The 23,371-nt window shown below is 38.3% G+C and overlaps 3 protein-coding genes across 5 annotated transcripts in view; 1 reads left to right on the top strand and 2 right to left on the bottom strand.

Annotated features, from left to right (window-relative positions):
* LOC122280448 (nuclear pore complex protein NUP107) overlaps positions 1 to 9,574 on the bottom strand; it is a 34,508-nt gene extending 24,934 nt beyond the window's left edge. The window contains exons 1-4 of the mRNA XM_043091351.1: positions 9,353 to 9,574; positions 2,844 to 3,211; positions 2,178 to 2,247; positions 1,140 to 1,255 (exon numbers count right to left, since the gene is read on the bottom strand). Of these exons, the coding sequence (XP_042947285.1) occupies positions 1,140 to 1,255; positions 2,178 to 2,247; positions 2,844 to 3,211; positions 9,353 to 9,432 (634 nt within the window). The 5' untranslated portion in view covers positions 9,433 to 9,574. The remainder of the gene's footprint in view (positions 1 to 1,139; positions 1,256 to 2,177; positions 2,248 to 2,843; positions 3,212 to 9,352) is intronic.
* A 1,962-nt stretch (positions 9,575 to 11,536) lies between these two features.
* On the top strand, positions 11,537 to 14,943 carry LOC122280489 (protein FLUORESCENT IN BLUE LIGHT, chloroplastic). 2 transcript variants are annotated; one of them, XM_043091399.1, is made up of 5 exons: positions 11,537 to 11,694; positions 12,281 to 12,390; positions 12,755 to 12,923; positions 13,403 to 13,723; positions 14,563 to 14,943. In XM_043091399.1, the coding sequence occupies exons 1-5, from the start codon at positions 11,598 to 11,600 to the stop codon at positions 14,763 to 14,765; spliced, it is 900 nt and encodes a 299-aa protein (XP_042947333.1). In that variant the 5' UTR covers positions 11,537 to 11,597; the 3' UTR covers positions 14,766 to 14,943. The 2 variants fall into 2 exon arrangements, with proteins under 2 accessions (XP_042947333.1, XP_042947342.1); XM_043091408.1 differs by having other exon boundaries at positions 11,650 to 11,694; positions 12,281 to 12,398.
* A 608-nt stretch (positions 14,944 to 15,551) lies between these two features.
* On the bottom strand, positions 15,552 to 23,137 carry LOC122280476 (oligouridylate-binding protein 1B). 2 transcript variants are annotated; one of them, XM_043091387.1, is made up of 12 exons: positions 22,868 to 23,137; positions 21,151 to 21,212; positions 20,690 to 20,792; positions 20,458 to 20,534; positions 20,322 to 20,383; positions 20,140 to 20,227; positions 19,845 to 19,920; positions 19,721 to 19,751; positions 19,183 to 19,302; positions 18,864 to 18,946; positions 18,164 to 18,340; positions 15,552 to 16,206 (listed from the first exon to the last, which is right to left on the bottom strand). In XM_043091387.1, the coding sequence occupies exons 1-12, from the start codon at positions 22,970 to 22,972 to the stop codon at positions 15,922 to 15,924; spliced, it is 1,269 nt and encodes a 422-aa protein (XP_042947321.1). In that variant the 5' UTR covers positions 22,973 to 23,137; the 3' UTR covers positions 15,552 to 15,921. The 2 variants fall into 2 exon arrangements, with proteins under 2 accessions (XP_042947321.1, XP_042947314.1); XM_043091380.1 differs by having other exon boundaries at positions 18,864 to 18,949; positions 22,868 to 23,136.
* Positions 23,138 to 23,371: the final 234 nt, after the last annotated feature.

Raw genomic sequence — 23,371 nt, forward strand, 5'->3', positions numbered from 1 at the left:
CTCCAAATACACCAAAAAATACAAATTGGAGCCATCTTCCACACCGCTGCAATCTATGATGTCCCAGTGATCCCTCTCCAGCTTGCTAGAAGATCCACCACCCAACCTGGCATTACCCATGCTATTCTCATTCTGCTGAAAAGGTAATTCCATATCTCACAAGCAAACTCACAATGTAGGAGTATGTGATCCACCGTTTCACCATTGTTTCTACACAAACAACACCAGTCCACAATTATGAGGACACATCTTCTAAGATTATCAATAGTCAAAATCTTTCCTAGTGCTGTTGTCCATACAAAGAATGCAACCTAGGTGGGTGCTTTACTTCTCCAAATGTTCTTCCACGGGAAATTGAGCCTTTGTTACATGGTAACAACTTCATAAAAAGAATGTACCGAGAATTTCCCCTTTCTAGCAAAACTCCATACCATCACATCTTCAGTTGTGGCAGCAATAGGCACATTATACAACAGGTTCAAGAATTCCATCTAAGCATTCACTTCCCAATCATGTGCATCCCTGATAAGGCTAAGATTCCACTCTTGTGAGCCTTGATTGATTACCCTCAAATCAGCCACCGTAACTTCTTTTTCCCGTGTAATACTAAAAATTGTGGGATTTTAAAACCGTATCTCCCACCCACCTATCCGTCCAAAAACTAATCCTACTACCATCCCCCAAACACAACCGGGTATTACAAAGGAAGGAGCCCCACCCCTTCCTTATAAACTTCCATAGCCCCACTCCATAAGTCCCCCTACCCTCTTTAGAGCACCAACCCCTACGTTCACTGCCATACTTCAAGTCAATCGCCCATTTCCATAAGGCTTCCCTATCATAGTTATACCACTTTTTTGATAAATAATTGATGATTTCATTAATAAATGCAAAAGGCAACGCCTTAGTATACAAGAGGACGACTGAATATACATACAAAAGGGAAAAAGAAAATCACAAAAACTCTGCCCATTAAATCTATATAAGTTGCCCGAAGGAATAAAGCACTGAAAATTAAAGTTTTAAGCCATCCTCAAAAACCAGTCAAAACCCTAAAAAATCTCATCATATCATACGAAGATATCAACAAATTCTATCCATAAAAGCATCAAAATTAGAAGAGATTAAAGATTTATTTCCTTTCCCATAAAGGTACCACAAAAGAGACCAGGAAGCAGCCTCATCAAGCAGGAGCTGAGCCTTCTGCCTCATCAATTTCTCCTCTACGGCCCCATGCCTTACATTGGACCCATACCTATAGAAGAAATGCACATCAAGAAGTAAAACAGACACCGAATAAAACTAACATTACCAATATAATGCCAAGAACAAAGAGTATGTATTATTTTAAATTGCGCAAGTGATGGAATGCAACGCTGCTTGCTTCAATATCCAGATCAATTTACAATCACACAAACTCGTATGATTTTAACCGAAACATAAGCAAGCATCTATTTTCGGACTTGGCCTAATCATTGCAGGTATAAAAAAGAGCGGCTTTTATTCAGTTAGCTTAATCTAGCAATCTGGGGTAATTTAGCCAAGAAGATTGATAGTGCTCTTCCACTTTGTGAATATTATACATTATACACTCATACAAAAAATATTAGACATTGTACTTGCATAGGAATTCATGTTTGGATGCTCAAACCTCAGAAAATTGTGTAATATCTATCTAGAAAATGGAAAAAGTAATTAGGGACAAAAAGATCTGGTAGACAGCACACAGCCCCTTGTTTCGCCTTTTTCTTTCTTTTTTATAACGAAAAATCCCAAAGATTATGCAAACATGTCTTTAACTCGATTAAACCCCAGACTCGTGTAGTGCATCCTCATCATATGAATAAGGTAAATCATTGGCTTTTGATCAATGGGACATGACCCCAAGAAATTGTTTGCAGCAAAAGGTTCAAACCTAAGGCCTAGAAAGAGCACACCACTAAGACCAAGGTCCTCTCTACTTGAGAAAAACTTAAAAATTTGACACTCCCCCCACCCACTAAGAAGGCATTGCATCTATCACAATCTTTAAGGAATGTAAATAGGTAGATTAGTAAAATGGGTGGCTAAAATTAACACCAAGACATCATTATCAAACTATAGCCAAAGATATGAGCATTTGCACACTAAAGATATATATATTAGCACATACACATTTTCAATCTTACAGGACACACCTAATTGACTCTGAAACATTTCGGCAAGATTCCTCAAATCTTAGTATGATATCAGGAATATACATCAAACCTGCAAAAGAAAATTCACCATAGAAGTATTCTATGTCAAGCATTATCGCAAGACTTCAAAAACCCTAAAATAATGAAGAAATATCAGATCGGCAACAACATGTTTTAATCTACAAATCATTCCAAACTAAGAACGTTTTTTTACTAGATAACTACATTCCCCGCCCCAGCTTTGATAACAAAATACAGTCATGAAATAGAGACAACATTATTGAAAATAAAAAAGATGATGTTATAGATGACAAGAAAGGTGAAGGAATAAGTATAAATTTGAGTATTTCTGACATAGAAATTTGGCACTAGAGATATTAAGAGATCAAAACGAGAGTGGTAGTTTTTCGAAAAATTGTTGCATGTCCTTTTGAGTCCATTTGCTTGGGTTACTTCAAATAGTTGAGCTTTTATATTTATTTAATTTTTATTAGACTATCCGTGCCAATAAAACCTAGCTTAAGGATTGTGACCGAATTATTATTCAGAATTGCCAAATACATTTGTAAACAGTGCCATTACGGTGAATTGAGCAGGGACTTGCAACCCTTTAAAAATGCTGGCTGCTTCTGCATCAATGCATTATTACATAAATACATCAAGCACCTTGAAAAGCGGAATCAAGTAGCGATGCAAATATGGTAAAAGTGGTGTCTCCACCATCTGCCAAGGAATCATCCTCATGCTTGCAAGCTTTCAGCGAATAGCGAACTGAATCAGCACCAGCATCCATGTCAGCCATTCTGTGACTATCAATGGGCGGTCTCCTTTTAGAAGCAGATAGTGTCCTTGCAGGTGTTCCTTCCAAGCGATCAGCATCAATGCTCTCCACCTCTTGTTTGATATTTTCAAGAAGTAAGGCAGCATTAGTTGGGCTATGGATGCTATTTCCATCGTACAATAGCCTGGATTCACTGTACTTAGAAGTTGAGTGTTCATGATGGGATGATGAGCTTGATGCTGAGTGCCTTTTCCTGCACATATTACATGTTTAACTGGTTGACAGAAAGCACACCTATATCTATGCAGGAGCAAAACATGCATATTCTATCAAGGGTCTTTTTTTATAGACAAAAAAAAGGCACGCTTCTTTTTTTTACCTGATGAGAGTGAAAATACGTATGAAATTTGGGGCTCTAATAACCCCCAGAAAGGTACACAAATTTGGGGCTCTAATAACCCCCAGAAAGGTACACTCCCTTCCTTTAACTGCCGAGACAAACATCACAAAAGTAACATAGCCGGGAGGATATAAAGGCAACCGAGTATTCATGTAATGAACAATACCAAGTGCCGCATGTCTTTGAATTTGAGTCTTAGGATGAACATATACTCTGTAGAATAGTTCCATTTTTTTGATTAAAAATTCGTGCCATGTTTATTTAATGTTCACAACAAAAGGAAGCTGCACATGGAAATAATTTCAGAAAGAAAAAAGCACACAAACAGACTAATTAACTTTCCTAAAATGTCTTATGACTCACATAACAAATATAGGGCCCCTCCTCCTCCTATAAAGCAATCCAACCCCGACAGAATTTGAATGGAGACATTCTGCTTCTATATAGCATGTTGTATACAAGTGCACCAGTATGAATGGGACAATTCAAGAATTGCAACCATCAACCCGACAAAGAGTTACAAAGCACACCACAAAACATTCCTACTAATATCCAATGGGAAAGGTTTATTGTCTCTAATGTTTTCTCTCCGTACAACCCTTCCCTCCCGCCCTTTCATCTTTGGCGCTCCTCGCCAGAGATGATCTTTTGGTTTACCTTTATTCACCTTTAAGTTTAGGAAATCTTAGTGTTTCTTAGAATCCATTTCTCTATACTCAAACCTTTTTCCCGGTGCTTTTCTATCTGTTTTTTTCACATTTCTATAAGAAATGTTATTACGAACAAAAATGCTTTGAGTTCAAAAATGTCAATGATAGGTGGTGGAGAATCACGGAAAGTAGTTGCCGTGCTGTGAAATACATCTCCATGGACCAAGACTTGCTGGGATGGCTGGCAAACATGGTGAAAGAAGGCATAGTAAATGGTTCTAAGTTTTTTAGAACGAAAATAAGTGGGGCTCAGGTGTTGGTGGTGCAGCAGCAGAGCAACTTCTATGGGAGATTCTTTTCCATCTCGAAGTTCAGCCAAGTGAAGAGGCGTGGGATGCTAATGATTCCAGAAGGAAGGGATAGGGTAGGGTGGAGGACTTTCGGGGATATGTTGAAGGAGATCTCCGTAGCTTCCTCTGTTTTGGGAGGAAAGAATAGAGACAATCACGCATGGAAGCCCATTCCACCGCCACGTACTATGCCGCTTCCGTCGTATAGGGAGGCACTCCAAGGTCGGATTGAGGGGCCTCAAGACACAAAAAAGCCAGAGGCGGCAGGTCTGTTCAGGACTAGGACAGTAACTTTTTCAGAAGGGGTGCAGTATGGTGAAGGGGATGGTAGAGGAGGTGTTGGCTCAAAAGAGGAAAACTGGGTGGAGACGTTGATTGAGATTGAAAAGCAGATGGGAGAGTTGAGTTTTAAAATGCAGTGGCTGAAGCAGTGCGTTTTGAAACAAACTGTAATGGACGTGGGTCACCGATACATGCACAGACAACGCCGATGGTCTTCGAAGGGCCTTCAGGTACAACTCAAACCGAGGTTCTAGTTTTGGAAGTAGATGAGGGCACCTTCGAAGCACAGGAAGCAATTACAAGTGTGTCCTCCATGAATGTGCTAGAGGAAGGGAAGGTGAATATTGAAGTAGAGGGGGATACTAATAAGGAGACGTGGCTACTAGAAATAGAAGGGGGGCCAAAGGGGCCAGAAGGTATGGAAGAGGTTGAGTTGAGGGAAATGGAGACTAGCGGGGCTGAGGGAGATATGGATAGCCATATCCCGCTACGTACCCTATCTCCAAAACCGGTGTTCAGATTTTCTTCGGACTGGGTGCTAAAAGAAGTTGAGAAACTTCATGAATGTGTGGGGATTTCATGTCCTGGGTTTGAAGATCAGTTCAAGACTCTTCTGAGTGCGAAAGAGGCAGGGAGAACTACAGTTCTGAAATCAGCTATGAAACAAGACCGGGAGTTGAAACGCTTCAAGAGTTCTATTAATTATGATAATAAGGAAGGAAGTGTGGGGAGGAAGAGGGTGAATGGAAGGGGGCCAGCGTCTTTTATTAATGCCTAAAATTCTTTCGTGGAATGTAAGGGGGATCAATGATGTGAATAAGCGTCTTCGCATTAGATCTCTTCTTCGTATTTGGAAGGTGGACATTGTTTGCCTCCAAAAGACCAAGTTGCGTAGTATTGACAGGCACATAATTCGTAATTTGTGGGGTTGCTCTTTTGTGGGGTGGTGTTACTTTGCTTCATCAGGGGCTTCGAGAGGTGTGTTGGTATTGTGGGATAAGTGAGTGGTGGAGATGGTAGAGGAATGTATCAGGATGTTTTCATTGGTAGTATCTTTTAAGAATATTGAGGATGAGTGGGCGTGGGCTCTAGCTAACCTATATGGGCCCAATGCGGATAGAGAGAGAAATTTGTGGTGGGAGGAACTGGCAGGTTTACATTCTATTTGGGACTTACCTTGGGTCTTTTGTGGAGATTTTAATATAGTCAGGTTCCCTAGTGAAAGGGATGGGGCATCCACGTCAACAGGCGCAATGGAAGCTTTTTCAGAGTTGATATTTGATCTGAATCTTGTAGACTTGCCGCTGCAAGGGGGGGCATATACTTGGTCCAATTGTCGAGGGGGGTCCCGACTGGATAGATTTCTAATCTCTTCTTCCTGTGAGACGCGTTTCCCCGACCTATGCCAAAAAAGGTTGCCACGGGTATCTTCTGATCATTTCCCAATTTTGCTTGATTGTGATGGCATTCATGGGGGTAAGCGTTCTTTCAAATTTGAGAATATGTGGTTGGAAGTGCAAGGATCTGTGGAGACGGTACGAGATTGGTGGGATGGCTATTCTTTTGATGGTACTCCTAGCTTTATTGTGGCGGGTAAACTTAAAACTCTTAAGTTAGACGTAAAAAAGTGGAATGTAGAAGTTTTTAGACTTACAAAAGTGCAAAAAAATATCCTATGGGAAGAGTTGCATGCTTTGGAGGAAGGGGATGTTAATGAGGCTTCTTTGTCAAGGAAGAATGCGGTTGTGACTAAAATTGAGAAAGTCTTGCTAATGGAAGAGATATCTTGGAGGCAAAAATCTAGGACACTTTGGTTGAAGAAGTGGGACAAGTGCACCAAGTCCTTTCACAAGGTGGCCAATTCACATAGGCGCAACAACGCTATTGAAGTTCTCCATGCCGACTCAAAGGTGCTGCATTCTACTGAAGAAATTCAAGACCACACAGTGCAGTATTATGAGGAACTTCTTGCTGAAAAAGTAGATTGGCGCCCCAACCTTGATGGTTTAAGTTTTGAACAGTTGGGTTCGGAGGTAGCAGGATGGTTGGAGAGGCCGTTTGAGGAATAGGAGGTGCATCTTGTGGTTAAAGGTATGTGTAAAGACAGAGCCCCAGGCCCAGATGGTTTTTCCATGGCTTTCTTTCAAGAATGTTGGGATATAGTGGAGGAGGAAGTAATGAATATTTTTCATGATTTTCATACTAATCACAAGTTTGAAACGTCACTAAACACTACATTCATTGCTCTCATTCCGAAGATAGTGGGTGCCAATGACTTGAAAGATTTTCGGCCTATCAGTTTGGTAGGTGGGATTTATAAAATCATCTCTAAGGTGTTAGCAAAGCACATGAGTGTGGTGATGGATAGTCTCATATCCAAACCTCAAAATGCTTTCATTCAGGGCCGGCAAATTTTAGACTCAATCTTGATAGCAAATGAGTGTCTAGACAGTCGGTTAAGGAAAGGCATTCCCGAGGTCCTCTGCAAGCTAGACATAGAAAAAGCTTATGACCATGTGAGCTGGAATTTTCTTTTCTATATGCTTAGAAGATATGGGTTTGGGGATAAGTGGTTTGAATGGATCAAGCATTGTGTATCAACAGCTCGATTTTCAGTTCTAGTGAATGGAAGATCATGTGGCTTTTTTCAGTCTTCTACGGGTTTGAGACAAGGAGACCCACTATCCCCTTTCTTGTTTGTTATTGTGATGGAGGCTTTAAGTCGCATGGTGGAGGCTACCCTAAGGGGGGCTTTCTCACTGGTTTTTCAATGGGTAGCAATAGTAATGTTAGCATCATTTCTCACTTACTTTTTGCGGATGATACCCTCATTCTCTTTGATGCAGATAGTGGCCAGATTCGAGCCCTAAGGGCGTTGTTGTTGTGTTTTGAAGCTGTATCGGGGTTCAATGTGAACTTGGAGAAGTCAGAGTTGGTCCCAGTGGGGGACGTGAGCAATATAGCCTCTTTAGCAGAGCTATTGGGTTGTAAAATTACATCCCTTCCTTTAAAATACTTAGGACTTCCCTTGGGGGCACCTTATAAAGCAATAAGCATTTGGAATGGAGTAGTAGAGAAGATTGAGAAAAGATTATCGGGTTGGAAGAGGTTATACTTATCAAAAGGGGGAAGATTAACTCTCATTAAAAGCACCCTATCCATCTCCCCACCTACTATCTTTCCCTGTTCCCTTTACCAGTGAAGATGGCAAACCAGATAGAGAAGTTGTTCAGAGCTATCCTGTGGGGAGGCATGGGGGAGGAATTCAAGTTTCACCTTGTGAGTTGGCAAAGGGTGACCTGGCCGATTGCGAATGGGGGGTTAGGGGTGCGAAATTTGAGTGTGTTTAATAAGGCATTATTAGGGAAGTGGTTGTGGAGATATCATTTGGAAGGGAACTCGTTGTGGAGTGAGGTCATTGATCAAAAGTTTGGTTGTGCGTGGGGGGAATGGTGTTCTTTAGAGGATAGGGGGTCATATGGAGTAAGCATGTGGAAATTCATAAGAAAGGGATGGAATGCTTTTTAAAAACATCTAAAGTTTGAGGTGGGTGACGGAGCACGATCCCTCTTTTGGTTAGATGCATGGAGTGGGGAGAGCTCTCTTTGTACTACATTTCCAGCAGTATTTAACTTGGCTGGAAACCAGCAGGCCTCAATTTCAGAAATACTATGTCGTGCCAATGGGACAGTAACTTGGAATATCACTTTTACAAGAAATGCACAAGATTGGGAACTTGAAGAGCTGGTAGGTTTTACAGCTATTTGTATTCAGTAAATCTAGGCGTCAATGGGGGTGACCGTATGTTGTGGACTCACATGGGGAGTAAAAAGTTCACTGTTAAATCTTTTTATAAGGCCTTGACAATCCAACAGTCTACTTTCTTTCCGTGAAAGAGTATATGGAAGGTGTTAGTACCTTCTAAAGTTGCTTTCTTTATTTGGAAAGCTGCTCAGGAGAAGATTTTAATAATTGATAACCTTAGAAAGCGAGGTATGGTTGTCATGAAGTGGTGCTATATGTGCAAAAAGAGTGGGGAATCGATAGATCACCTGCTTTTACATTGTGAGGTGGCTGGGGAGTTATGAGCTGGAATACTTAGTAGAACCGGGCTAAATTGGGTTATGCCTAGGAGTGTGGAGGAGGTACTTGCATGCTGGAATAGACCACACAACAGCGTTCAACTGGCAGCAGTGTGGCGGATGATGCCCTTGTGCTTACTGTGGTGTTTATGGTCATAAAGGAATGAGAGGTGCTTCAATGATAAGGAGCATGGAGTAGGGTGAATCTGAAACTTTTATGTAACTAGGTGTCTCACTTTGTATACTCCCTGTGTACTTGGGCATTGCCTAGTTTCTTCATATTCAGTAAAGATTACTACTTATCAAAAAAAAAAAAAAAGCCACCAAAACCCTTATATGGCCATAAAACGAAAATGAAACAGAAACATCGTGGAATAGCGAAAACAGCCCTAAAATTATATTCTGATTAGATAAAGCATTCAAATCTTATATATATACCAGAGCATCTAACGACAGTCTACGTGCTTAATTTAACTATAACCGTTCAAACCCCAGTAACATCCGACCCAATTTCAGTTTTTTCTTTTTACCACCATTTGGGATCCAACAAAGACACTCGCAAGAAAAAAAACAAAAAAAAAAAGAAAAAATCGAACGAAAAAAGAAAAAAGTGGACGATCGGATTTATACCCGTATCGGCGGAATGGCTCCCTGATGGTGAGGTCTTCAGGGTCGAAATAGCTGGGAGAAGTGTCCATGTGAACGTCCATTTCCGCGCAAAGATGACGTCGTTTTTGCCCTCCAAACAGGAAACCCTAGGGCTTTTTACTGGCTTGATAGTTAAACCCTAGAAAACTGCAGCGCGAGTGATAGTGGGGGCAGATTTTATCGTCCGGTAACCGACTAATTAATCCTTGGGAAAATTTAGTTGTAATTCTGCGCATTAATAAATACATTTACCTAATATAATTAATCAGAAAGTTAAAATCTAATAAAAATATATTATTTTAAATTTTAAATATAAAAATTATAATATTAATACACAATCGATACATAAATTTATTTGTACAAAACAAAACTCTTATTACTTAAATAGTAATTAAGTGGTGGTTGTCACTTCCCCAAAGGTTTTTACTTTTTATTTTTTTTCCTCCCGTACCATTGCCTATCCACAATCAGCTAGATTCTCCACCCATTCTTGGGCGGAGGGGATTCAAAGCTTTAGCTTCGACCACCTCCTCCCCTAATCAGCTTAAGTGGCTCTATCTATATGGCTTTCCATTTGTCCACTTTTCGTAGTATTTCATTTTGTTTCCACTTTGTATCCTTGTCTCTTGCAAATTTGTTGCTTCTGGCATCCTCCTTCATACACATGCCGCCTTTACAGTCGTCAATTTTCATGCTTATAGTAGAAAACTACAATTTTGCATAGTGCGTTATATACATGCATAACCCTTGTAATGTACATTTAATACGCGCAGTCGCATCCTAAAGTGGTTTTTGAGGCCACGCGCAATCCCTCTGATTTTACCAGACATTGATCTTTTAGATCAGCTCATCCGCTCTCCTCTTAAGGTGGTGCATGTTCTACACGTGCCACCACAGATAGTATTGTCCCGCCAACGACTTGGCCTAGACTCAAATTGTTATCCCATGTTACCGTTTTCCATAACCCATAATCATAATAGTCTCGTACAATTTGACTAGATCAACAAAATGCAACACACATGTCTCGACTACGATATTTAGTTGTAGGTTTATAGTCTATTTATCAAACTATGTTAAAATCTCTTTAAAACAACATCCCAGTGTGGAATTGGATTGAATCCAATCTTTTGGCGAAATAACCCGCATTTATTCTCATTTTAATGCTGCTTTTATTTATTTTGAGAAGATTGATATGGACTCATACCCATTAAAATCTTATATCATTGTAACCTCTTAGTTTATCTATAAAATATTTGTTTGTTGGAAAAAAAAAAAATTGCCGCTGTCACTTGTCAGCATTTGGTGCACTTTACACAATTGATTTATGTTAAAAAAAAAAAAAAAAAAAAAAATCCATTCCATTATTCTATTATTTTTATTCAAAATTTTATCAGATTAAAATTTATATTCTAATTTATTAAAATAAAATTAAGATTCAATTTTATAGATCTTGAAAGTAGATTTGTTCACTTTCACACGTTAAATAATAATTATAAATATTTTTATGCGAATGTGATATAACTTGTGTGTGTTTATATATTCATTTAAATAATACTCTAACTACAAAAAATTTACATAAAAGTAATTATACAAAATGATGTGGTTTGATATGATTTGTCAGATTATAAAATTACTTTTATTATAAAATAAATCTAACTGATCAAATGAAATCACACCTATTTAAGATATTATTTTATATAATTCCTCTAGATGTAACAATACTCATTTATTTATATAAAGTATTGTTAGATATAATTTTAAGATATATGTTTACACATACATTTTTTTAAAATTCACGATTAAAAAAATAATTTTCACATGAGTGGTAGATTTATTTACTTTTTCAAATAAATGATGCAACACAAGATCATGCTGTTTATATAGTTAAAACCTAAGGATTGTAGAAGTTATTATGGTAAACATGTCATCCTCTTCCCACTCATCTTTTATTTTAAAATTATCTCATGAGTTATGTTACATTTTACATTTTCAAATCGCTCATTATATTATATTAATGTAAAATTAATTAACAAATATTATGTTAGCAAGATAAAAAGGAGAGAGGTCGTACGTCATTTCGAAATCAAACCTCTTGGGGGCAGTCTTGGCAAGTCAGCAAGCCAGTGGCATCTAGTGTTGTTTCATTACAATCCGAGGTTGTTTAACATGGAGACATTCTGCTTATAAAGAAGGCCGCTGGGACAATCCCCAACGTTTATCCGAAGCAATGGCAGTTGTGCTCCGTTGCTCCTGCATCTTCACTTCTCCGAACCCTCGCCGATCTCCACCGCCCGTTCCATTAGTCAGAAAATCACATGGTTCAGGTCAGCACTCCTCGTCGGTTGATATCACTTTTTTATCGTCCTATCATTCTTGGAACTTGTTGATTGCTCTGATCTCTTTTGACATATGAAGAAATTATTGCTCACTGCTCTGGGTTTTTTAGTGCCAATTTATCTGTAAGCTAAAATATTAAGAATGAACTGGAGTAGACCTCACTGTAAGCATAAGTTTGGCCGAGGATATAGGGAAATGCGAGATGCAAATTTTTTATTATTGAAGTTCTTAAATGGAGCTTCAAAAGTTTTGTTTATTTGCAATTAAAAGGTGAAAAATTCGTTACTGGAATAAAGGGTATTTGAGAGCATTCAGGAATGGTGATAGGGGGACATGAAAACAGAATATAAGTGATGCGTGATTTCCACGATGATGGCTCCGCATAATGACTAACTATTTTACATAAATTTAGACTCTATATGATGCATGTATGATATTAATCATAAACCCTCCATCGTTTATCCATATAAAAGAAAGGCATAATGTGGGATAGTTGCACGGTTTCGTAAAGCAAAGGCAATGTAGACAAACATCCTGTTACTAATACAGAAATATATTCATTAACTGAATCAGGGAAGATGGATTCTCTTTCATTTAAAGGGGAGAGGTTTGCGTTGTCCCCGAGAGATACTTTTGATGCACCATCTGAGATTTGCCATATTTTGCCAAACTTACAATGTCAGGTATGATGGTGAGTTCCCTTATATCAGTTTTTATGTAATTCCTGCAAATTGTGGTTTTGACATATGTTGCATTTTCTTGCTTTAGTGCTAGAATAAGACAACAACATATGGAAAAATGCAGAATCAATCCCTCTACCTGTATAAAATCTTCCAAGTTTGGTTTCCATTTAATAGACATCCACAACCAAAACTACAGCACCATAAACAATGGAGTTACAGAATATTAATGCTTCAGGAAATATACACGTGCTCCAAATTTCTGTCCGTGTTATATCTCCATCCATTAAACATTCTCAAATCCCTCCTTGATGGCTATTGTCGTAATTAAATTATGCCATCTGATCAATAGTTTCCACTTTGGCAGGGGAACATACAGTTAAGGACTCCAACAATAGCATTTGTTGTCAGTAATGCCTTGATTTTAACTACACCTTTTAAAGCTCTGGCAGAAACGTGTGAGGCTGAAAACTCTGCTTTCAACATGAACATGCCTTTACTCCTATTTGTGGCCCTTATAGGAGCTACTGTTGGAGGTAAGGTACCGTTGGCTTCATGGTCTCCTCTAATATTACTTATAATCTCTTTGAACAATGTGTTCGGAGTACATATCTATGGTTTTTTTCTCTTTTTTCACATTAGGTTGCTTGTCCTTTTCGAAAAGACAAATTTGATTGTTTACCTCATGTCTTTGTTGTATTTATTTTAGTCTCTTGATGAGAAAGTTCCTCAAAAGGGATGGCCCACAGCCAGGGTTTATGACCTAGGCATCCGCATAGAAGTTTGATATTGAGACACGGAAATTGCCTACCGAATTTCCAATCCAACATGCATGACTTGTTATTCTCTCTGCCAGCTTGCGCCTATATCTTCACTCCCTTTGTCTCTCTTCACCTATATAGGAAGCCACTACTACTCTTCTATGCCTGAGATCTATTTTATATGAATGGTAAGTGCATATCTATAGCTATGTCATGCACATTCTTCTCCTAATTGTCAAGTGCTTGTATGATAGGGTTGCTTGCTCGGCAAAGGAGAGGGGAATTGAAGCGGCTGAATGAACAGCTGCGCCAGATCAATGCAGCTCTAAGAAGGCAAGCCAAGATTGAGTCCTATGCTCCCAGTTTGAGTTATGCTCCTGTTGGTGGAAGAATAATGGAGAACGAAGTAATTGTTGATCCAAAGAAGCAAGAGTTGATTTCTCGATTGAAGACCGGAAAGAATTTTTTGAGGAATCAAGAACTGGAGAAAGCATTCATGGAGTTTAAAACAGCTCTTGAGCTTGCTCAGAATATAATGGATCCTACTGAGGAGAAGAAAGCTGCAAGAGGTTTAGGTCTGTTTGCATTCCCTTGCCTGTTATTTGTCTGTTATGATTACTTTTGTTATACCAAAAAAGGAAATTAAGCCAATGCAAGTTATACAACATTTATTTTCATGAGTGCATGGATATCTAGTACTGTTGAGGTTTAGAATTGTATACTTACTTTGGGTTAGGTGAATTCCTGGTGTTTCTATTATTATTTTTCACTAATTGCCACCTGGCATGGATTACAAGTAACAAGCCTTCTCTTGGGTTGATCGATGCCAAGACCTGATTTTTATTGCCCACCGAGTAACCTCATTAGTAGAAGCCTAAGAAATATTACAAACATCCTTAGGCAACTAAATGAAACCAAGGACACGCAACCTTTTTTTTTTTTTTGTAAGGAAGAAGAATTTATTAATCCACATAAATAGGCATGACCCAGGTACACAGGATGTATACAAGAGATGAATCCAATTACAAGCAAAGCACACACCCTTGTTTTAAGTACATGCACCCTATTATTTCTTTCTTTTGAGAATCAGAATCATATATTCTTACAAGCTTTAAGACAGAACCATCCAGGTTGACTCTATTCTGTCTTTCTGATGATTAGTTTTGAGGGTATTTATCCTAGGGGCATTACTTTTGAGTTGAAAATACAGTGGTCTGGATTTCACTATTGTTTTTTTCCCCTTACTTCAAATTAATTTCTATGTGCTGCTGGAAATTTCTTCCTCGAATCATGCTCTCTGACATTTGTTGTTTTCTTAAATAACATAATTTCTTAGAAGTTGATCGTGTAGTTTGTGATTGCTCCATGGTAGCAATCCATCTCAAGTTCTTCTGATGCATAGTTGATATTTCAGGAGCCTCACTGCAAAGGCTGGGCAAGTACCGGGAAGCCATCAAATACCATTCCATGGTTTTGGCAATCTCTGAGCGAGAAGGGGAGGACTCAGGAAACACAGAAGCTTATGGAGCAATAGCTGACTGTTATACTGAACTCGGAGATCTTGAACGAGCAGCGAAATTTTATGACAAATATATTTCAAGATTGGAAACAGATTAAAATTTGCCTCTAACTGGGTGGTTTTTATTCAGTAATGACACACCGGAGTTTTTAATGTTAGTTGAGTTTGCAGACAGCTGGCTAACAGCATCGTATTGAGGATCATTTCATTTTTGTATCTATGTTGAAAGTCACTTAATGCAGAATAATATCATTGGGAAATCCTTTATGGTTTCAATAGTTTTCCATTTGTCTGCAAATCTATGTAGTTGATGTTTGGTATGCCATCTAAAAAATTGTGTAGAGGAAACTCTCGTTGGACATTTAAATCGTTCAAGTCTTCAAGATTCAACATCTCAACTGACAAGAATTACCCGACATTGGCGTTCTGATGGGCTAATACCGAATGGCTCAATGCTCTTCCCATTCACGTTTCAGCTGTCAAGCCTCTGCCGTCACAGGAGAAGGGTTAAAATAACAATTGCTTATTCTAACTTATGGTGGTGGCCTGCCAATGTGCCCCCGGCAAAGGAGCAGAATTTTGAAAAAGGTACTTCTATTCTACGATGTCTACATACACCACACGGCTTATGTGGCATAATTTGAATTTGAAGGTAAGGTATGCTGGTCTCCGCTGTTTAAACGCACAGCTTAAGAGCTCAGGAACACAAAACATTCACTTGGCACAAGTGACTAACAAATGAAGCATGTTTAGGTTTACCACCAGCAAAAGTGACTATTTAAGTTCAAGAACACTCGGCAACCGGAAGTTTATAGTTCAGTCAAGCTCCCAATCTTGCAGAATAATTACCTTAACCACAGTAAAAGTAATGAAGGCAGAGCATCTGGGTAAAGGTAAATTAATATAACCCATAAAAAGGGTAAATCAACTAATATAGCTCGGAAAAATTTATACATTCTCTAAAAAGAGAAATTGTTACTCTTAAAAAACCTTCAACATGAGAAGATCGTATGCATTAATTACCTCTAATAATCATAATCACTCAACGCTGCGGTGTAGAGAACACAACATAAACGAGGATACATATATCCATACAGAAAATAAGCACGTGAAAATATAGGGAACAACCTCACCGTTGGAAAAAAAGAAAAAAGAAGATAACATAAAGTTTCCTAGAGGTTTACAGACAAATAAATTCTGTCAAAGGCAGGAAATACAGGTTTCACCATGTAGCCAAACTCTCAATTGTGTATATTACTGGTAATACATGAGCTGCTGGGCGGCAGCAATGTTCTGGAACCCACCATCATATATAGCTTGGCTTGCTCCAGCCGTACCCATTCCCATTGCTGCCTGCTTAAGAGGATGCTGCCCCTGAGGGTGCATGAGTGCATGAACACCACCCATCTTGCTCATGGCTAGTTGTCGCTCGTAGGCCAAAAGATCAGTGGCAGAAAGGCCAGGTAAAGGTGCAGCTGCAGGCGGGGGGAGTGGGTTTGAAGTTGTTCCAGATGGTGTTGGTTTGCTACCCCAAGAGCACTGAAAACAAGCAGAAACCCACTAAATAGTCAATACCCAGTACTCCATTAACCTACCGCGGGGTGGCGCCGGCGTGCGCCGGGGGGGGGGGGGGGGGGGGGGGGGGGGGGGTTGTTGTGCAGAACAGAAAAGATAAATATGCAAAAACTTCAAAAATCAATCTCCTTATCTGAAACGTTAATACAAACATTAGCACCCTAAACATGACAGTTACCATTAATCTTCATTTTTCATGGGAATATTTTACCGATTCCTCAATCAGATGGTTTGGATTGGGAAGTGGTCTCATCTCATCTCATCATTACAACTTTTTCAAATTCCCACACAAAATATAATAAACAATTTAACTTTTTCAAATCTCAATTCAACTTTTTTAAATTCCAAAACAATAATAACAATATTTTATTTAACTTTTATCTTTCATCTAAAACCATCTCATCTCATCTCATCTCAGAATCCAAACCAGAACACTTTTTTTTTTTTTTTTTTTTTATATATATAGTTAATAAGAATTTTATTACCAAGCATAGGCACAGCCCAAGTACACAAGAAGTATACAAAGGAAATACCTACTACACAATATAAAGCAAGAAACTACGATAGAAATAGATTTAGTATATTATCAGCATTCCTTACGAAGATCCTAGCCCACAAACTCAAAGAATAAAAGAAAAAATCTAAGATCTTCAAAAGAACGCTCTTTATCTTCAAAGCATATTCCATTCCTTTCCAGCCATATACACCACATTAGACACAAGGGAATCATTCTCCATCTTGCAGCAACACTTTTCCTTGCCTCAAAACCACACCAACATGCAAGGACATCCATAACTTCCTTGGGCATCACCCAATATAACCCTACCCGACCAAGAACCTCATCCCACAAAGATTTTGCCACCTCAAAATGTTAAAAAAAATGATTAACGGATTCAACATCCTTCTTACACAGGACACACCAATCAGCTAAACACCAACCATGTTTTCTAAGGTTATCCGTGGTCAATACTTTCCCAAGAGCAACCACCCAACCAAAGAACGCCACCTTCGAAGGTACTTTCACCCTCCAGACACTTTTCTAGGGGAAAACACAGCCAGCATGACAATTAAGCACCTTATAAAAAGAACTGACTGAAAACCTGAAATTTCCAGCATGATCCCACAAAAGCCTGTCCTCTCTTCCCCGCATCACTTTAGAATTATAAATTCTACCCAGAAAATCTGAAACAACATTCACTTCCCAGTCATTTACATCTCTAATAAAGTCCACATTCCAAAGAATATTATTATCCACGCATCGAAGATAATCAACCACAGCAGCATTTTGATTCCTTGCAATCCTGTAAAACGATGGAAAATCTAATTTTAAAGATGATCCCCACACCAAATGTCATGCCAAAAGAGAATCATCCTCCCTTCCCCCACCTTAAATTTAATATGTTTAGAAAACTCCCCCCAACCTCTCCTAATGCCTTTCAATAAACTCAACCCATACGCTCCTCTAACATCATTAGTACACCAATCCCCCCATCCACTCCCATATTTAACAGCAACAATATTCTTCCATAAAGCATTTCTTTCTTCGTGATATCTCCAAAGCCATTTTCCAAGAAGTGCTTTATTAAACTACCTCAAATTTCTCACCCCAAACCACCACAAGAAACTGGTTGACACACCTTATTCCAACAAACCAGAACACTAAAAGCATTTGGCATTACCAGATATTGAGAAATCACTACCAAACAAGGAGGGAAGTCTGCATAAACCAGATATATTTTTTCATGTCCAATATTCTTAAATTGTAAAACTATGACCCAAGACGCCTACCAAATACATCTCTACTAGCCAGGGATGCCTCAGCCTGTATCATATCATCAATAGCAAGGGCTAGCATAATTTATATCCTATATCCTTCCATAGCAACAATACAGCCTTTTACTTAAAAAAGAGGAAAACACACCTTAATTTGTTTACCACAAAGATATGACGGGGTATTTCCAATCTGAATAGCCAGTGCAGCCTCAGCATGATTACTGTATCTCACAAAACCGAAGCCTTTATCTCGCTGGACCCGGACCTCCTCAATTACACCAGCACCAAGAGCATGGAAGTGGCGATGGAGATCAAGTTGAGTGACCTGCAAATCAGGCAAAGATACAATTTCTAAGAGATTAATGCCAACATTGGTATTTCTCATTTCCAAAAGGATACTATATCAAGTCCAAGAAAAACCCTGGACAGAGCTCATACATACAAAAGAAATTGCCATATTTAACCCCCCCCCCCCCCCCCCAAAAAAAAAAAAAAAAGAGGTTAACGCCAACATTGGTATTTCTCATTTCCAAAAGGATACTATATAAATTCCAAGAAAAACCCTGGACAGAGCTCATACATACAAAAGAACTTGCCATATTTCCTTCCCCCCCCCCCCCCCCCCCCCTCTCTCTTCCTTCTAAGAAAAAGTTATGGAATTGGCCTGAAAAGCTCAGATGCATAAAGTGCAGAAATTCACCTCATTGTTTTAACCTAAAGTAAGTTTGTACAACATTCACAAAGACCGCAGAAAAGAAAATAATGTGTCACTGTGTGTTGAGTTCATATGCACACACAAGTGTAAATGAACAAAACAACAAGCTGGATTAAGGAAGATGGTTTCTTGCCTCTGGAGCAAGATTGCCCACATAAACAGTGGTATACTGAGGGTTATTCTCTGGAGCGTCATTATTTGTTGTCTCTTTGCCATCTTCTACACAATCAAGTAACAAACAAAGATTTTTCATGCTTAGCACACTATTACGTAAACCAAAAATCTGTTCTCCCACCATGTAGCCCACTTAAAAAAGAGAACATTTATGAAGAAAATAATAAAAACTTGTCCTTGCAGAAAAACCTGGGCTAATGCAAGCACTAAACAACGTAATGAAAGCCTCCCATATCTGGAAACAAGATAAGGGTAATCTGCACCCAACTTAGACTCACCTGATGAGCCATTTGTTAGTTCTACCACACTTTTGGCATCTGAGCTCTGCTTGTCTTCATTGGATGCAGCCCCTTTTGTTGCCCAATTACAGCGTATCTGTCTACTACCAAGCCACTTACCTGAAAATTAAATTCGAGGTTCACATTATAATCACATCGAGGTTACCTGAACAAATGCAAGTTAGCTATGAGGCATATACATTGAATGAAAACAATATACATGATGGATGGAGACAACAGAATCAGCTTTTCTTTAAACAAATATGTAATAACTAATAATGCTTTATTTTCCCAACTTACCAAAAAAAAAAAAGGGCTTTATTTTCCCAACTTAATTTTCTAGACCTAATTCTTTTTTTACTACATTACCATCGAGACAGTCCCAAGTGTATCGTATGGATTCGTGAATAAGAGGTAAATCTGCAGCTTTACCTCAGGGTAGCACTCAAAAAAAAAAAAAAAGAATCTTAGAGCTAATACTTGCAGCCTCATTGCAACACAACAATGAAAATGTGGCATATGGAACCATCATCCTTACCAGTTAAGTCATTTATTGCACTTTGTGCATCCTGGTAGACGAAGAAAAGGTCAAATTATGATCATAAAGAATAACGCTACAGTAAACAAACATGAAAGCAAGAAGACACCGATAGGATTATCACCTGTTGGCTCCGGAAAGAAACAAATCCAAACCCTCTTGACCGCCCAGTCTTCTGGTCCCACATAACCCTTGCATCTCTGAAACCAGCAAACACCAGGTTAAGTGCCACCCATCATGGCACGAAGTATAGTTTTTCAGGCACGAATTATCTTTTTTCAGCTTCATCCAATCATGAATAATATAGCTTACTAATGACTTTTCCATGCCGGAAGTTTTCAAAAAGGCCTCATCAAGGCTTCTTGGTCTACCCAGAAAAGAAAAGGATATCATGAAGGGATCAGAGATATGAAGCTTACGAACAACTAGGATAAACAGAGAAGCAGGCAAACAACGTAGCATCTGTAACCTCAGGGCTGAGATCACCCACAAATATGTTGAAGTGACCTGCACAGAATTATAACCATATGATATACAGACCATGTTTATAAATGTCAAAGGATTGCAAGCATAGGAGTGCACACGTGAAAAAAGCATCAACCTGATGTGTCCTCCCTCTGGCCACTAGCATACGCCCAATTAACTTTGATAGGCTGGCCAAATCTGAAAATCATGTAAAAAGATGTAAGAGAGAGTCAACAGCCAGATCAACAAAATTTATTGAGAAGTCTCCTTACAAATGCCTCCCGTTCAGATGCAGTATAGCAAGAGCAGCTGATCTGCGATCAAAGTAGTGGATAAACCCATAGGATGACTGCATAAAACAGAGAAACAGTCAACAATCTGTTAAATTGCCAGTGAATTAAGTAAAGAAATTATCACGCTGAATAACTCAGAATTGATTAAATATACAGCAATTCAAATATCCCAAAAGAATAGGACAACCATCCATGACAAGTGAAACGCTACCTTTTCCTTTCTAATAAGCTTGCAGTTTTCCACGGGACCGGTACTTGCAAAAACTTCTTGGAGAAGTGGTTCTGTTACTTGGGTATGGATGTTTCCCACATATCTGCATTTCAATAATAAAGAGATTAGGAGTTGTAGACAACTAAAGAAAAACAAAAAACAAGGGAAAAAATACCTACCCAGTGTCATTTCTCAAAACAGAAGATAACGTACAACTAATCATAATATTTACACCATCCTGAATGACTTTAGCAGTGACAGTAAAAAATAAAATGACTTAACAAATGATAGGCATTGACATGGCTCAAGGTTCATTTTAGAGAGTTAACATCAGTTTCTGGTTATGAAATGTAAGAGGGTTGCATAAATGAAAAAGCTCACAAACATGAAGGTGGAACAAACATTAAAAAACACACAAAAGCAAACAAAAATAAATAGAAAATGTCTAGACAGACACTCACACACTGCGGCAAGAACTTGGATCAAAACCAGGAGGAAGATTTCCACTTGGAATTGGCTCAATCTGCAAAATCAAAATGTGAAAAGGAAAAGAAAAGAAAATAAAAGAGAGAAAAAAAACTCTCACTTTATCTACCAACATGAAGACTATTTCAATCCAATGACTAAAACAATTTGAGTAGGTATTTGTAAACTTTGAAGCAAAAGAACCAAATGCAAACGTATCTAAAAGCACATGAAAAAAATACAGTTTGCTGTTCCAACCTAAAGTAAGACAATAGCAAGGAACTTCAAAAGGATTCCTTTTTGACATCATGTTAATCAATATTATTTACTTTTCATCACTTTCTAGCTCCTAACGTGTAACTAGGTGTCCTCTGTTGTATACTTCCTGAGTACTTGGGCTATGCCTAATTACTTGTTTTGATAAAATTTTATTTTACTTATCAAAAATATATTATTTACTTTGCACTTCTATTTCCAAATACTTCATGTCATGATCAAGTTGATAAAAAATCAATATTTTATCAGTAAACAAGAATTTTATGGATGAGAAATAGATATGGCCCAAGTACACAGGACATATACAAGAGCAACACTTGGGCATTTGAGAGAACAAATATTACTACATGAGAAAGACATGCTCCCCAATTTTTTCTTGGTATGAGAAAGACATTTTCCCTTCTTCTGTCAGATAATTGAATCCTACAGCATTTGTGACTAGAAATTCAGGTTCATATAACAATCAATGTTGTTATTGAAAAATCTGAACTATATCAAGCTTATTTCTCTTGCATATGCCTAGTGTACTTGGGCTATACCTATGTTTTTCATCAATAAATTCTTGTTTACTAATAAAAAAACTAATGCCATGATGTAGGCAGAAAAAGCCTTGTTTATTTCCTTTTAGTTATATTTTATTTTTGGAATCGAGGGTATTTTTGTAAATCCAGTATTTCTGATATAGGCTTTACTTTAGGCTCATTAGGTCTTTATTTATAGAATTTTAGTCGATTAGGTCTTATTTTGGGTTTCCTTTGGAATTGGATTTTATTTATGGATTTTACTAGTTATATGATATAACCCCAAAGATTTGCTTAAAATAATGCAAAAAAGAAAATAAAAAGAATATATTAACAAGAAGATTTCATACATGGCAAGGTGCAGTATCTAAAGCTTTCCGATACAAAAATAAAGTAATGGTAAATATGTAATGCAGATTATTCAAAAAGCCTCCAAACATCGAAACAAGGATCTCCAGTAAAAGGAAATAAATTTGTTTTGATAAAAATAACAACTTGTCTCATACAGCACGTCGTATAATTTTATTTTATTTTTTACTTCCCAACCAGTTCCCATTGTTTCACAGTAAACAAACACAGAACAAGGAAAAGACTGCTGATACCAAATGCGAAACCCCATCCTATTCTCTTTTTTTTTTAGAACTAAATCCCCATCCAATTCACACTAATTTTAAAAACTTTTGGAAGAAAGAAAACCCTAGATAAAACACGACATACCCAAAACCCTAGATTTCAAAAGCAGGTCCAAACAAACTGAGCTAGCCCTAGCTCCAACAATCCAGTTCCACACTACCACATGCAAAACTTTTCAATCGAAGACAAAATAGAAGCGAATCGAAGTTAATCATTGAACCAAATAAACCCGATAACTATCGAAATCGAGAATCCGAGGAAGCGTGAAGGAGAGAGCTCGGACCTGAGGAGGAGCTAAGAGGCCAGGGTGGTAGAGAGATTGTTGCTGAAGAAGAGCTTGCTGCATCAGAGCCTGCTGCTGCTGCTGCTTCAGCCTCTGTTGCTGCATTTTCCCGTCGATTTTCTAAGAAAATTCGATGTCCGAGAAAGTGAGATAGAGTTTGGGGGAGGAGGGTCGAGTAAGCGCCTCGATAAAGGGAGAGAACAATGTGACGGAAACAAAAATACAACAAAAAAAAAAAAAATAGTTTTTTAGGGGGGTGGCCCTTAAAATGGGAAAAATAAAACTATTTATAGAGCTTTTTGTTTTCTGTGGAGGAAGATGAATCTGACGATAAAAAACTTACGGGCGAGAAAGTGACAAATTGCTTTAAAACAAATAAATTTGTACGGCCAATAAAAGACTAAAGAATTCTATTGGGAGTGTTATGCTACTCATAGGCATGAGTGACATATTTCCAACAGAGATTTTACAGCAATTATCGATGGAGCGCATGCAATAAAATTT

The sequence above is a fragment of the Carya illinoinensis genome, chromosome 1, assembly GCF_018687715.1.
Source record: "Carya illinoinensis cultivar Pawnee chromosome 1, C.illinoinensisPawnee_v1, whole genome shotgun sequence".
NCBI classification, from domain to species: domain Eukaryota; kingdom Viridiplantae; phylum Streptophyta; class Magnoliopsida; order Fagales; family Juglandaceae; genus Carya; species Carya illinoinensis.